This window comes from Drosophila novamexicana, unplaced genomic scaffold (assembly GCF_003285875.2).
Source record: "Drosophila novamexicana strain 15010-1031.04,08,12 unplaced genomic scaffold, DnovRS2.1 tig00000462-arrow-pilon, whole genome shotgun sequence".
Lineage (NCBI taxonomy): Eukaryota > Metazoa > Arthropoda > Insecta > Diptera > Drosophilidae > Drosophila > Drosophila novamexicana.
Genome location: NW_020824806.1, coordinates 4,482,093 through 4,498,396, shown reverse-complemented (window position 1 = coordinate 4,498,396; position 16,304 = coordinate 4,482,093). Strand labels below are relative to the sequence as shown.

At 39.7% G+C, this 16,304-nt stretch overlaps 1 protein-coding gene across 1 annotated transcript; it reads right to left on the bottom strand.

The window, feature by feature from the left end:
- Positions 1–754: 754 nt before the first annotated feature.
- Positions 755–16,025, bottom strand: LOC115760893 (calcitonin gene-related peptide type 1 receptor). Its single transcript, XM_030702459.1, is given in 10 exon segments — positions 755–2,468; positions 2,828–2,956; positions 7,833–7,956; positions 8,341–8,517; positions 8,779–9,005; positions 9,104–9,230; positions 11,150–11,241; positions 11,310–11,416; positions 15,672–15,782; positions 15,857–16,025. Coding segments are annotated over 10 exon segments (1,869 nt in total). The 3' UTR covers positions 755–1,862.
- Positions 16,026–16,304: the final 279 nt, after the last annotated feature.

The following is a 16,304-nucleotide window of genomic DNA, read 5'->3' as shown; positions in this document are numbered from 1 at the left end:
CCACATCAACACAGCGCGGCCCAACGGCAATGTGGCAAAAACCAACGTCAACTGTTTTGTACAAATAAGTTACAATAAATGTCAAACAAAGCGCTAACAACTGCCACACCCCCAGCACCACTCCCGCCCCTCTCTCTGTTGCTCTTCTTGTTGTTGTTGTTGTTGTGGTTACTGTTGCGTTGTCGACAAAATTAGCGCGGCAATAGACAATGGACCAGCCGGCGGAATTTATCATCCCGTACAAGTACAATTCAGTATAGACCGCCGGCATGTTCAGAGAGCTCGCGGGCTTCAATTCAATGCGGGCGGCCAGTCATGAATAGAGGGCGGCAACGTGGGCGTGGCATTCATTGTTGGTTGGAGTTCATTCGCATAAAGTGGCAACACAAAGCGCAAAAGTTGGCTAATTAACAGACATTTGGCAGCGGCTTAGTACTTAACAATACTTATCTCAATGCCAGTGTTGCAAAGTGCGCAATTCGACTAGAATGCCAAGAGTTTATAATTAACAGTGCTGTCAAATTGTTAAGTACTCAGTAAAATTGAACATACCTACATGACAGTGTTGCAAAGTGTGCAATTCAACTTGAATGCTACGAGTTTATCATTAACAGTGCTGTCAAAAAGTTTAATTCTCAATTAAATTGCAAGCAGGTACTTGCCAGTGTTGGAAAGTGCGCAATGAAATTTCATTTAACGAGCTAATATTTCACATACATTTATATATTTATTTCATATACACAGATTTCGAAGCATTCGTCTATAATAGCGAAAACATAAAGCGCTTAAAAAATGTTAGAAAGCTTAGCTTACCACATAAATATATATGTATAGATAAATAGCCACATATGCATGATTATTTAGTTATAGAGACACATAACACTTACGACAACAATGATATTTGATATCCACATAAATTCTTAATAATCATATAATAGTTTACTTTTCTGAATATGTGTTCGCTGTAAATTAAATGCTAGTTACATTTCGTTATTACAACAATTACGCCAACTTTTATGCAGCATATTTATTTGGGAGCGCCTTTTAATGTGCCAAATTCGGAGCTTCGCTTTATCTGCAATATTTGTTAATTTTGTTATTAGATATCTAGCTTAGGTCTAAGAATACATATATTTTAGTTGTAGTGTTGGAAAGCTGTTGCTTAAATCGATAGTTTATGCATAGGGGCTATCGATACATCGATAACATTGTTAGCTTTTTACATTTTCAAACATAAAATGTGTTTCGATAATTATCGATAACGTTTGCTTGCATCGATAGTTTGTGTATAACGTCTATCGATATTTCGATAACATTGCAAGTTTAACACATTTTCAAAAGTAGAATGTATATTAAATAAATACCGGAACATTTTTAATTCGATAGTTATCGATAACTGTCTACTTTCAGTTTTGCAGCACTGTTATAAATATTATGATTATATTTTTAAACGTTGTTCAACAACTAACTGTAAAACAGTTGCAGAGCTGAAACTTGGAACGTTTTTGCACAGTTATGTTTTGATTTTATGACTTTAGCTGCACAAAAGTTTAGCTTAAGTTTTTTTATTTCTTTTATTAAAGCAACTTTGCATTGATATTTGCTATAGCTTAACATTGTTTATCGGTCTGAAGGGCGGGCGACTATTTATATATTTTTGTTTTTTTTTTCTAGGTGGGGTGCATTTTCGTTTGTTTTGGTTTCTAGTTTCAAGTATGGTTATTTATTTGGGCGGGTAGCATGCTTAAAATTGGCTTAGACTATGAGAATTCGTAACAGAACTTTGTGACTCGATTTGTTTGTGTCTGTGTGTGTGTGTGTGTGTGTGTGTGTGTGTGCGTGTGTGTGTGTGTGTGTGTTGCTTAGAGCGCCTCATCGGCAATATGTTGTTGGTCATTCGCATCGACGCTGACAATGACAACACCTACACCGGGTGCGAGGCCTAAGCCCGATCTCGATACTAATCCTAAACCCATGCCCGTGCCATTTCGCTGTTCAGTTGCATTGTTTGTTGTTGTTGTTGTTGTTATTCCTGTTGCAGTTGCAGTTGTTGTTGCTGCTGCTTCGGCGACATCTTCTGCTATTGTCGTCATCAGCGTCGGCCTGTCCGCCTCCGCCTCCGCTTGCGTATTGGCTGCCATTTGCGGCTGCGAATTGCCAGCTGTTTCCTCCATAAGCGGCTGCCGCTGATGCGCATTGTCCACGCTCGGGCGCCGCAGCAAACGCAGTTTATGGCGCCAGCCATCGATAAGGCGGGACGAGCTGCTTGTGGCGCCTGTCATGCCCAGGCTCTGGCTCCTCGCCCGCTGCTGCTGTGCCAGCAACTGTTGCTGCTGCTGCTGCAGCTGCTGTTGTTGTTGTTGCTGATGTGGGCGATGGGGCGCTGAGGAGCGTCGCTTGGCCGATGCCGACAAGTCCTTTAGTCATACCTTCTCCTCGCCAGGCACTGGCGGACCGCAGCGCACGAACTACAATCAAAAGAACTGAGAATATGCTATCATGGTGGTTGGCAGGTTGGAAACGGTGCGCTGCATTTTAAACGGTTCGCTGTGTGTGTGTGTGTGTGTGTGTGTGTGTGTGTGTGTGTGTACGTATGTGAGTGTGCGTATGCTTAACATGCGTTTAACAGCAGGAAAACACAGAGTTAGTGAATGGTTGTGTGTCTAGGCTAAATGTGTGCGTGTTTGTGTCTAGGCTAATAATGTATATGTGTGTGTCAGTTATTGCATTCATTAGCTTGCATTACTTATACGCGCCGTAACCCGAGCTGTTTTAATCTTGAAGAAGAAAATAGGCAAAAGCATGTGAAGCTCATAAGAAATCTTACCGAGACCTGAGTGGCTGTATAGGAGTTTGTCCTTGGTCGATTGCTGAAGCAGACCGTGCGCCATTTGCGCTTCACTTGGGCAATCACCTCGCCATTGAAAAAGCAGAACAATGTGGCCACGCACAAGCCCTGCCCGAAAAGAAAAAGCATATATAATTAATGTTTATTTGGGGGCATGTGCAAGTGTCAGCCAATTATGCTTATGTCCGAACAAAAGGCTGCCCGCGTCTAATGCAATTAGGTTTATTTGCCATATTTGGGGCCAGCCTCAACAGTTGCCAATTCATTTGACGCAGCTGTATTTGTGCCCTCCAAAAGTATCTGTAGCTGTGCCTCGTATCTGTCAGTTGTCAGTTGGCTTCTGCCTGAGCTCGAGTTGTTTGTCATTTGTCTAGAATAAATTGTGATTGTGCGTGGGTGTCTACCTATGCCTCTAATGCATAGTTGCGTACGTGCAGGGTCTGCTTGCGGGATTGCCTATTCACACATCGCCTGCATATAAATGAAATTGGCAAAAGGGCTTCATTTGATTGCCAATGCACACGTCCTGGCACGCTGCCTAACTCAATCACAAACACACATAGTTTAGTGTCCTGCGACTCCTACTAAATACCATGACAACATTCTTTGGCCTTTTTATTTAGCTCTTGAAGTTGCAACATAGAAAATTGCGAGTTAGCTAGCTTAAACTTTAACATTAAATTCCCTAAAAGGTTTTAATAAAAGGTAGCCATGTAAACTTTCAATACGAATGGGATGTCTATCTTTATCTTGGAACCGTTGTGGCTATATTTTTGCCTAGTTCATGTTAATCTTTGTTACCAGCTGGATAGACTTATGATGACCTGCCTTAAGGCTTGAGTCCTAAATACGTGATGCTTACTTGTTTTCATTTTGAGACTTGTTTTTTTAAGCATTAGCATAAAATTATAAAAGCTTTATATTATAGCTATTCGTACGCATAGATTAAGCATATTTTACTATTTGAATAAGTCAGGCATTTTTTAAGCAAGAGCCTTGCTCCTTGGTATAAAATCACATTTTGGTGTCAGATGTATGTACTTCAAATTTCATAAAGATCGGACTTTAAGCACCGAAGTTAAGCAAGACTGTACTCCACCAAACATAGTATTTTGTTTGTATGTATGTTGTATGTTTTTACTTATATGTATATACAGAAGGAAGCTAAAATGTTTATAACGACAACTCAGCGCTGGCTTTAGGGTATCTGCAAGTCGGGCACTTTAATTGATTTTAGTTGTTTTCAGTTGTGGTCCAGAACGGACCACAGAGTAATTACTAGTCGACTCGGACTTTTGTTTGTTTTGTATTCACTTTATGTTGTCTTTTGTTGCTGGCTACGCATTTATAAAGATTTTCTGCGGCTTTTACCTATTCTCTTTTATACGCCCGCCCTTGGCTCTAAAAATTCCAGCAGCTGAGCTCACTTTATGTCGGTTGAATATTATTTAGCTAGTTATTATTCAGACTGATGTTAGCCATTACTCAGCGCCGTTCCGCAGTGTTCGGGGGCCAGTAGGAGTGGGAGTAGGAGTAGCTGCTTCGTAATACTCTGTAATAACCAGTTCTGATTGCTGCATGACATGCAGCTCTCTCTTTGAGCTGATGATTTGCTAATTACTAGAGAAGGCAAAAGTGCAAACTGTTTGCAAAACTAATTAGCAAAGTAGACAGTCAAAGTGGTAACAAATGTGCTCTCGTTTGGGCCATGTTAAGAGCATGTGACACTTACTCCAAAGTTTTCAATTCAATTTATATAAAAATAACAACAGCAGCTGCTGCTAAAGGGACTTAGGAGCAGCTGTTCTATACGTTTTATATGCTCCTCTGAAGTTCTCGGCAAATATATATATCTATTTTTTTAAGCTTTATTGGAATTCCAGCTGCGGCATTTGATGGGTAAAGGGAAAATATAAAAGTGCCTGACAATAAAATTAAATTAAATATTTGTTGTTGTTAGAGGACTTTAGCTCTAATTGCACTGGCTGTTCAGAGATAATATCAGCGTTTGTTGTTGATTGCACTGCATAGCTCTTCTCATAAACGTCATGAGAATTGTGTTTTTTATTTCTGTTTTTTATTTTCTGCACTGTTGACATTCAGCAAATTCCGAGGCACTAGCACAGCAAGTGGCATTGAGCGATGCATTTTATTTATGTGATCAACAGAGGAATTTTCGCTCGCTAGCTTAGGGCTAAAAGAAAATCTAAACGGATTTATATAAAAAAAATCTTAAACTGTGGCAAGAAACTTAAGGAAATCAAAAAAATTGAGAAAAAATAATTAAAATAATAATGATAATAGTATTAATAATAATGATAATAATAATAAAATTGATAAAAATAATAATAAAGCAAATGATAATGATACTTAGAATGACAATGACAATGACAATGACAATGACAATGACAATGACAATGACAATGACAATGACAATGACAATGACAATGACAATGACAATGACAATGACAATGACAATGACAATGACAATGACAATGACAATGACAATGACAATGACAATGACAATGACACTTCAAAAACTTCCAACCAAAATAAAGCATATTTCTAGCTATGCAGATAACCCAGCTCGGGAGCTATGCTTGTAGCTTTTCAATTTATATTTCCGGCTTACATTTCATGGCATAGTTTCATTGTTTACCCCAAAATCTATGTAATGTAAGGACTGAGCGTTGTCTATGATAAATATTTCACCTTCTTGTTGTTTACAGTCCCCAAAAAAGCGCAGATCCCGCAGTTCTTATGCTTCTTTCTGCTTAGACGCATTTGGAGTTTCGGTTCTTAGTGCAGACCCAAGTAAACTTAATAATATGGACTTTATGGCTCTTAAAAGTTGTACCCAATCTTTTACGAGAGTCGCGCACTGTGCAGCTGCCACAATAAATCCGAAATTATATCCGTACGGGGCACAAAAAAAGTGCCTCTTACCAGTTGAAGTAAACTTTACAATTTGCGGGGCGACAACAACAAATAAAATAATAAAAAGTTGCTGCTTACTGGCTTTAAATACATTTGTGCAAAAGTATTTTGCTTCTGAATTTGTCACTCCAAGTTTATTTTCTCAGTTTTGTTTTTTGTGTTTTTTTGTCTGCGAACGAGTGAAGAAAAGTCACAGATAAACAGCGTATTGTCTCTTAATACCCTGGCGCGTCGTCAATCGTGTAAGAGGGTATCTTCTAGTTAAGGAAGCTTACTTTTAATAATAATTATTATATTATATTATAATCGTATTAAGAGCCTCTAAAAGTTCATTCAATAAATATATAAGTTATCTAAGAAACTAAAGTCTACAATTCGGAGCAAATGCTCTGCAGATAATTGCTTGAATAACTCGTAGGGCTCAACGCCAGCACACTCAGCTCGTGCTTTAAGGATCGAACCCTCGTACGCCCTTTTAGTGCAATTTTACTGCAGTCTCTGTTCCATTTGTTAGTCTTGAAGCTGTAATTCAACTGCAGCGTGTTCAGCAGCCACGCCCCCAGGCGCAGAGCAGCACATGAGAATTTAGATTTTTTTTTTATGTGCAGCAACTGCAGACATTGGAATTTAGTTCGTATTTTTATACCCTTATGGAGGGTATTATAATTTTATCATGTAATTTGTAATGCATAGGAGGATACATCTCTATGGTAGTATATAATTCTAGATCTGCATCAACAGTCGAGTTTATATAGCCATGCTCGACTGTTCGAATGTCCTCCTGTTCGTCTTTCTGTTGGAAGAGGTATATATCGGATCGGAATACTATATGGTCTAGCTACCATAGGCATGATTATATATAATTATATATATATATATATAATTGTATAGCTCAATAGAAAGAATCGGTCGAAAAATGAGCTTTTCTAAGGCAAAAGATTCTATTTACCAAGATATTTTCATGAAACTCAGTATTTACGAGCTTTACTTTACTCGCTTAGAAGGGTATTAAATCTTCGGCGTGTTGAAGATATATATATATATATATATTTTTTTTTTTCGCCCCGGGTTTTGTCGAACAGCTTTTTATAGTTTATTTGTGTTGAAACTAAAAGAACAGCTGAAAATGAGTTGCAGCTCGATTTGGTTTTATGCGTGTGTTTTTGCTTTTATTTGTACTCTTACTTTAAACGTTTGTCGTTGGTTTTCCAAATCAAATTTAACAGAATATCCAACAAAATAACAAAATCAAATTTTCACTCAGCGTGTTTGCATATTGATTCCAAGCACCTCCCCCCTCTACCCGCCCGATAACCCTGCTGAGTCACAACTCGGTCGCAGTTAAATGAGCTGAGATTTGCGTGCTTTGGGGAGTTCTGCGAGCATGTGCCTGGCATATTAATAATTTGGCACGCAGGCTTCAAGCATTGATATGGCTTATGGCTTATGATTAAGGTTTGGGGGTTGACTTCCCAATAAACAAGCTCTGACATGGTATTTGGCTTGTTAACATAAATTATGGTGAATATCTGTTGGCACAACCTGCACATTTTTGGCCAATTAAATAGGCATATATTTTTTTTTTGCTACACGCAAATACCAAGATTTCGGATTTAAGTTAAAGGCCAAGCAGCTGAGATAGAAATTTACATACACTAACAGCATAAAGTGTTCAACCTGTGTGCGGGGCCATAAAATAATATTAGAACCTGTCTAAAAGGTGCAGCTGTGCTGAGTTGATGGGCTGGCAGATGCCCTGTGTAACAGCATTAAAGTTAATCAAAATAAATGTATATTAATATTTATAAAATTGAAATAAATATCAGAGAGCAAATAAGGGAAGGTGAAGGGAGAAGGAAGAGAGAAGGTAGTCAAAAATGATCCCAGCTACTTTTTATTATTAAATATTAATTTCCGATAAAATATAGATTTCTGAAAAGCCTGCTCGCAGCTTATATTAGCACAAAAATATATAAAATTCAAACAGTCGAGCCAACTCTGGCTTTTGGGGTAAAATAGCAATGGCAAAAATAAAGGAATTACTTACTTGAAATGAGGCCGTAAACGCCGAGATGACTTGGTATGTATACTCCAAGGGATGCTCCTGACCAGGACGAAACGGCGTTAACATATACTGGAGGCCGAGCAGGGGCACCAGCAGCAGCGTAGCTCTGCACAAGGCGACACGGAAATAGAGAGAGAGAGAGAGGGAGAGAGAGAGAGAGAGAGACAAGCGTGAGGGAGCATTGTAATAATACTTGTATTTATGTATAATTCGTTGTCGACGAGCGTATTAAAATGCAAGTCAACGCGGCGTATGCGTAATTTAAAATGTAAAATGAAGCAAAATAAAACTTTCGAACGTAGCCAAGCAAAATGCGAAACGAATGAAAAACAACAACAGAAAAATGATGCTGTAGAAAAACAAGTTGATTACGCATACGGCCCGCGGGCGAGTCGGCCTTTTGTTTTCGTCCCAAAATACCATATTTTTTTTTTTATTTTTTATTGAATTGAAGTCCTTTTAAGAACACTTTGTTTATGGACGAACTTACCGAAATGCCTGCAGAACGGTGCGTGAGGGTCCGCAGCTGCCCTGAATGCTCGCCGGGGCGTTCAGCTTGAGCAGAACGACGCGCACAATATTGCAGAGGAACAGCAAATTGAGAAAGATTGAAATGCAGACGGGCACTATCAGAATGTAGTTGAAGTCCGTGTCGGTCATCCAGCAGCTAGAGAGGGGAAGACAGAGAGGGGGCGGGGGGGTTAAGTGAATCTGAGCAGATTGTCATCTAATGAATTGCAAACGAGCTGGTTTACAATTGATTTGATTTCAGTTTGCAAATCATCATCATGTTCCATGTATGCGTGTGTCCACAATCAATTTAGCTAGACACACACACACACAGACTCGCACACACTCACACACACTCGCACACACTTACACACACGCACACATGCTCAGTTGCCTGACGCCATGTTTATGCACTTACTGCAGATTCTGTTCCCAACTCCCAGTAAATCCACGAGCCAGTCCATAGATGCAAATCACAATGGCCGGCGAACACCAGCCGAAGGCAATCAACCATTTGACTAGCTTTTTCTCCGATATAAACGCGGCCACCAGCACCGTGTGCAAATAGAAGCCCTCGCACAGCATCCACGAATAGTTGGTCAGCAGAAAATAGTGCAAAATGATGTGCAACGCCACGCAATAGCCCTGAAAAGTTACAGTCAGATATGGTTGGGTTTAAAACAGAAGGGAGGTCCGGCATCTCCCTCCCTTCGCTCTCTCTCTCCCTATCCCTCTTTGCTTACCGGGCTGAGCTGCACCAGCTCCGTATTGGGCACCACCACCAGATACCAAATGAGCCACAGCGAACTGTTGGCCGCAAAGGAACTGAACAGATTCATGTGCAGCGTGATGCGGGCGCATTTTAAAGATCTGCAAATAAGCAACAGATATTTGATTAAATCAGGTAAACGGTAGAAACGAAGTATTTGATAAGGAAACGCGTCTGATGTGGGCTTTATTGTGGGTGATATCTAACCATAACATTTGGTGATTGCTTATCTATGCTGTATCTGTGTGATCTATATAATTGATGGGAGAAAAAGACAAAACTTTTGAAAATCGGTTGAGTTTTCACCAGATTATGGGGAGATTATGGGGAGATTTTGACCTATGTCTATATAGGATACTTATGGGTATAACCCGACCCTGCCCGTGGCACCTATAAAATTAATTTTGTCAAAGATCTTTGAAAATGAGTTTGAAGCTGATCGGACGTCTTGAGACCTATATGAACTGTATAATCTTTATGCTCTCTGTGACATATATGATGTATATGCTCTATATGATCCATATGATCTATATGAGCTATATGATCTATATGAGCTATATGATCTATATGAACTATATGATCTATATGATCTATATGATCTATATGATCTATATCTATGGCATATACGAGACTAGCTGCAGGGCATCTTGCAGTCGAGCACTCTCAACTGCTGCATTTACACAGAGTTTCCTGTGTGGTTTTAGCAAATGTTTTTTTTTTTTCAGACCAAAACTCGTTTATTTGTTTTCCCAAATATTGACATGCATTTACAAAAAAGAAAGCACGTATTTGCATTTCACACGGCAAAATGGGCGCTGTTAGAGAAAGGCTATAAAAAGGGGTGTACGGGTTCACTCGCATGTCAACATTGACCTCAGTTTTATTTAGTTCCGTTTTCGTTTCGTTTTGTTCAATTCGGCTGCATTTGGCAGCTGGCCAAAGACCAAGCTGCATATTAATGAAATCTTGCTGAATCTGGTGAATTAATGCATGCCATGCAAATTGTGTCCAGCTCTTTGTATGCATTGTCCAGCATTTCTTTGGAATATGTGACCGTAATGCCAACAATTTGTAGGTTTTACTACAATAATATTTAAATCAGTTTTGCTCCAAATGGATGAACATAGAAATATTGGAACCTGCCCGGACTCAAATATGTTGCCAACAAAGGCTTGATTGGATTTTTGCCACAACTTTGGCTCAATTAAAGTGATTTTTTCCCTAACTACATTACCTTTAAATTGATGCTGCGCCCAAAGTTTATTTATTCTCTAAATAATTTATCCGAGAACTTGGGATAGCTTATCTTACTACTCTGCACTTAACTCTTAGAATATGTGATTAAATTTTGCCTTAAATAATAACCCATATTCAAATAGTTGGGATCATATCTAAGCAAAATGCTCATCACATATTATGCCAAGCATTCTATTTGTCTTTTGTACACAAATTTAAAACGCTTTAGCCAAAGTTTAGCTGCCTTGTCAGGCTGTCTCTCGCTTTGTCTGAGCTGATAATAAACAAGCCAAGAGCACTAATTGTGCTGCAGACAAGTGGAAATTAATCGATATCCTGCTTGAAGAAGAGACACACAATTTAATGCCCAGTTGATGTGCGACACAGCAGGCAGGAGAGCGGGAGAACAGGAGGGCAGGCGGAAAGGCGGCAAGGGCGAAAGAAAGCAAATATTTTCTCATTTCCGACGTCAAGTGTGGCGGATTAAATGGGCGCAAGTAAGTAAAAGTGCAATGAACAGACACACACACACACACGCACACATGCGCAGGTTGCCAGAGCTTGATTAGAGAAGCGTTTGGCATCTTTGTTAAACAATAAAATTTGGCGCCAAGCGCCAAAGCAACCATAACGCCAACTGGCAAATGTGGCTCATTAGCTCTGAGTGGTTTTCGATGAATGAAAGGGGAAACACATGAAAGACGGATCATTCGAGTTAAATAGTAGTTTATTAGGCTGTCAGCGTTAAGTAATCTATATTAAGGCACTAATTAATTACACTTACTTGAAATAGCTCAAGATGGCCAGCGATAGAAGTATGGCCAGCAGCGAGATGCTGTAGCCCACCTCGTAGATCAGGTTGACATTGTGATTACGCTGTGCAAATGAGAATTGTGCGTTAATTGTGTTGCAAGCTCATATAGAATATAAGGCTAAAATCTTACCGCCAAATCGTCCAGATTCACGCAGGTGGTGTAATTTGACCAGGTTTTGTTGGTCAGCGGATGCTTAAACCATTCCCCATCCTCGCCGCACTCCTTGTGCGCATAGCCTGCGAATTAGCGTGTTTGCATTTTAATCATTTTACAATTTGATAAGCTCGATTATAGGTGTGCTCTAATTAACTGTAGCTTAAATACACTAATTAAAACAAGTAAGTGTGCTTAAGTGGGGAGTGTCCGGCCAGGGGATACTCATGCTTAGTGTCTAAAGAAACTTTCTTGAAAAAAGACTTTCTTGGCTCAAGACAATGCCTCGAAGGCAATTTTTTGCGAAAACGCAGACAGATATATTTCTTGGATCCGCAAGCTTGTTGTCCCTAGCTCTTATAAGCTTCGAGATATGCTCATAAAACAGATTTTTGATAGCGGAAAAGTTATCGGTTGTTCAAAAGAAACTAGATCGGCGTGGGCAATCAACATTTCTCTAGCTCTGATAGATCGAATCGTTCATACACAGTTCCAGATGAGTAATATATATATTGATATATATAGTATCTATATATATTGGATCTGTCTTGACTAAACAAGAGTCTACATAGCGAGATTGTTATCTCTAGCTTTGTTAAGCTTCATGATATGCACAAAAACTTGTTTTCTTATCGATATGCAGGTTTTCGATACCGATTTCTTACAATTTTATGACAAGTTATCGAGCTTTGAATGAAACTAGATCTGCGCGGACAAGGGAAGTATATACAATGAAAATTTCCCTAACTCCGATATGCATACAGATAAACGGACTAGGCTAGATTGACTTTATATATACCTAATGGAATCGGAGTTGCCTTCCTCTGTCTGTTACACATCTAAGCACAAAGCACTTAATACCCTTTTTAACCGACTTTCAAAGGGTATAAAATTTAATTGCCCGATGTGGAATTTTGTCATGGATTATGTAAAATGATATTTTAATTAAATTTTCGTTTCGGCAACTATTTGCTTGGGGCCCGCCCATAAATTGCATTTGCATTTAACTAAAACGTGGATTGCGTATACGCCACGTAAGCGATTAAGCCGCAACTAATTGATTGTGTTTAAAATTTAATTGGTTCCGTTTAAAATATATCCATATGTAGTCAAGGCTGTGGTTAGATGACATTTTACCGGAACTAAAGGTTGACTAAATAATAATAACCCCTATTTAATATTATTAAAAATAACTTTACTTTGACATAGTTTATTTTTTCTCACTACTATCAAGGCAAATCCTTACAATCTTGTGGATAATGCGCTTATATAATGATAGCTACAATATTGATAATAATAATAACAATGCCCCAAATAGGTTGAAATTGAAATTGGCCATAAAAATCGTTTCCTTTGAAAGTTTGGAATGTCTGCAGCATGCGACAATGCCTTGGCTAAGTTGAGTTATGCAATTGTCGTGCTATTGTTAAATTGTTATCGAAATTGTTGAAAGAAACGCTTGCCACGCACACACACACACACACACACACACACACACACACACACACACACACACACACACACACACACATACAAATACTTGCAGCAGCGACAACTATTGTTAAGGCCATCGAATTGTGTTCTTGGTCAATGGGGCAAAAAACGAGCTCAGGCATTTGCCTGTTCTGTTGGGAATTTAACAGGTGAAGCGCTGTCAGCAATGCATGCTCACGCTATCCCTTTCGCACTTATTCTCTCTCTTTTTCACTCTTTGGGTTTACCTTTTTATCGGCATTTGGCACGCAGAGTCGCAAAAAAATCACGTATACGCTCTGTGTGGTAAATAAGACAACAAAAAATGTTTGCTGCTGCTGCCGCTTCTACTGCCACAGCTACTGCTACTGCCACAGCGACTGCTACTGCTACAGCTACTGCTACTGCCACATCCGCCCAAACGGAAGTGCCATAAAAGTTAATGGCGGCGCATTGCCAAAGCACATAATCTTGTACAATCTGGCGACCCCGAGGCGCTGCCGGCTGCCGCAGTCGCTGTCTCAGCCACAGGCGAGCTGCTGGCCAAAAAACGAGTCATAAGCCAAATGTGCTGTAAGCCACATTTGCTTATTGTTAAACACGACACAACCCCTGCCGCCTGCCCGCTGCCCGACCCAGCCGCCCCTCTCTAGTGCTAGCCATGTCATATTTGTACATATATTATTATATATTTCTTTTGCCACAAACAACACACAAAAATGTCATTCAACTTTCGCTCAGACACGAGATGTTGCTGTTGCATGGTCGCTGTGGGCGTGACCCGGCCCCGTTTCATGCAACAATCGACATGCCACACAATTAATGCCATAAATTGCTGCCGCACAGCACTTGATTGTGAATATTAAAGCGTTTGTTGCATATGTGCTTTTTAAATGTCTTTAATATTTCATTAAATTTGTTGTTTTTCGCTGCATAAACAATTAAACGCAGTTTTGCATAATTCATTATTATTGTATACAAATTCGGCGCCCTGTTGTTGTTGTCTAACAAAAACACAACCGGGAATACGCTTGGCTAATTCGCGAAGTTCTTCGTATTTGCGGTTTATGATATTCCATTCTGAATTTTCGGAATATATCTATTTAATTAAAGCGGAAACCGCGTGCTGTTTTGCTGTTCAAATTAAGCGCGCTTTGTTTTTGATAGCGTGAAATGTGAACATTTTTGTATTTTGTAAAATGTGCTTTAAGTGGAAAGCTAGGTATGGATAGTTCATTTAATGCTGTGTGTGTGTTGATAGCTTATTTAATATTGTGGGTGTGCGTGGTTGTGGGTGTGTTTAATGCTGTGTGAATGTGTGTAAGTTGAGTTAATAATACGATAATCGTACTAAGGCAATGCCTGTAGCTATTTTGAATACTCTAATTAATTAGTTAAGTAAGTGTTTAGTAAATAGATTTGCTGTTAAATTGTCTTTAGCTAGCAAGCAAAATATATACATTGCTAAATTCTGTTCGTCTCAACAGCGCGGGGAGACTGACTTCTGAAAACTTTCATCAGTTTAATTTGACCCTTTGATAACTGCATCAAAATATTGTACTATTGTTCTCTCCGTTTGTTTTCTTCAGTCAGCTTTCTATGATTAGACTTTACGCAGCAGCAGAGCCTCTGTCAGTTCCTTACACTATTATGCACTCGAATTATTATTAAAGTATAACTCTTTATATATCATGGATGTATTACGGCTGTATGTCGCCATAAAACTATGTGCGTAAAGCATCTGCCACATATACTTAATGTACTATCTATATATCAATCAAATATAATTCCAATTCATAAACATTCCACGTGTTTCTTTCCAATTTTAACAATAGTTTTGCATTACAAACTCAACGCTGACTTTTGGCATATTGCAAATTAATTTCTATAGCTTTTCGGTGTTAAGCTGTTTTATTAAAATAATTCAATATTTAAGTGGCACTCGTCTTATTGGCTTTTGGGCAAGTTTCTGGCTTTTATTTGACTTTGTCTTGTGGCTGAGTATTAGTTGGTGTATTTTACAAGAACTTGACTGAAGAGCTTGCACAAATTACTTTGAAATACTTGAAAACTTGAACAATGCTCTGCTATAAGCTGTTTGTTTTTCGCTTTTCATCAGGTTTTTTTTCCCTAGCATAAGAAACATATTTCGAACGAAACTTCAGTTCGGTATTGATTTCCACCTGACGAAAAAACAGCAAGCCGCAACAGCCTTTGCGGCTCAGAGGTACTCGACTGGCAAATATGTACATATAAGTATTTTCAAGAAGCAGAAAAGAAAATACAACAACAAAATAAGCGTTTGCTTAATGCCAGAGCAGACACGAAGTCTATGCATGTGTGTGTGTGTGTGTGTGTGTATGTGTGTGTGTACTTAAATCAAAGCTTAAAAAAATTGATTTGTTCGCGGCTTTTAAAAGCAGTTAAGGGATTATTTAAGAAAAAAATAAACATATGCTTTAATTCCAGAGCAGCGGAAACGGAAATGCGGCCTAAAGCTCGCCCACGTAAGGGAATGCGGCCAATTAGCAAACCAGGTGGGGTTTGCTTTGCGGTTTATTTACGCATGTGTGAGTAAGCTGTGTACGCTTGTGTGTTGTATGTGTGCATGTGTGTATGTGTGTGTGGGCCTGCTCGGGGCGCTGCCATGCAGCATTTCCGTTTCCGTTCCATTGTATTCTTGCGCCTGACATTTGAGTGCGTTGCTTATTTCTTTAATAAATTCTGTTTGATATTTGGCTTCTCGTTTGGCCTGCTTGTCAAAATCAGAACTGGCCAAAAGCGGCTGCTGCTTTGTGGCAGTCAATAAACAACAACAACAACAACAACAACAAATGTGAAAACAAACAAAATTGCGGCACTTACGCGCCGGATCAAAGCCGGTGATGAAGTCCGGGCACAGCTCATAAGCGGAACTGCCGGCGGCCGTGTCGGGCCAACAGAGCCAGCCATCAAAAGTGCCGGCACAGTAGGAACCTAAAGAGACGAGTTTATAAGCGAACTGTATGCTGTGGCATGCGGCATGTGGCATGTGGCATGTCTACGCTTACCTGTCAACTGGTGGCTGCTATTCAAGCGCGCATTGCACGCGGCGCGCAGTGCATCAAAATCGGGTCCACTTTCGGCGGCAATGTGCGAGCTGCCGCTGCTGCTGCCGCTGCTGATGCTGCTGCTACTGCTGCTGCTACTGCTGCTGCTGTTGCTGGTCTGCTCAGCCATGGTGCGGCTGCTGCATTCAGAGAAAACAGTGCTGCAAAACGAAGCAAAAATTGTTGCAATTAGTTTTTGGTGCCACATGCTGGCTTTTAATATGTGCGCCGACCCAATGGCCGACTCCAAAATCTAGGCAAGCCTTTCATAACTTTCGAGTGCATATAAATATGTGTGCATACATGTGTTTGCATGTGTGTGTGTGTGTGTGTGTGTGCTGCTCACGCTTCATTGCATGCGCGCATATTTTTGTGTTTTACAGTTCGTTTGAGCCACAATTTAATTGGT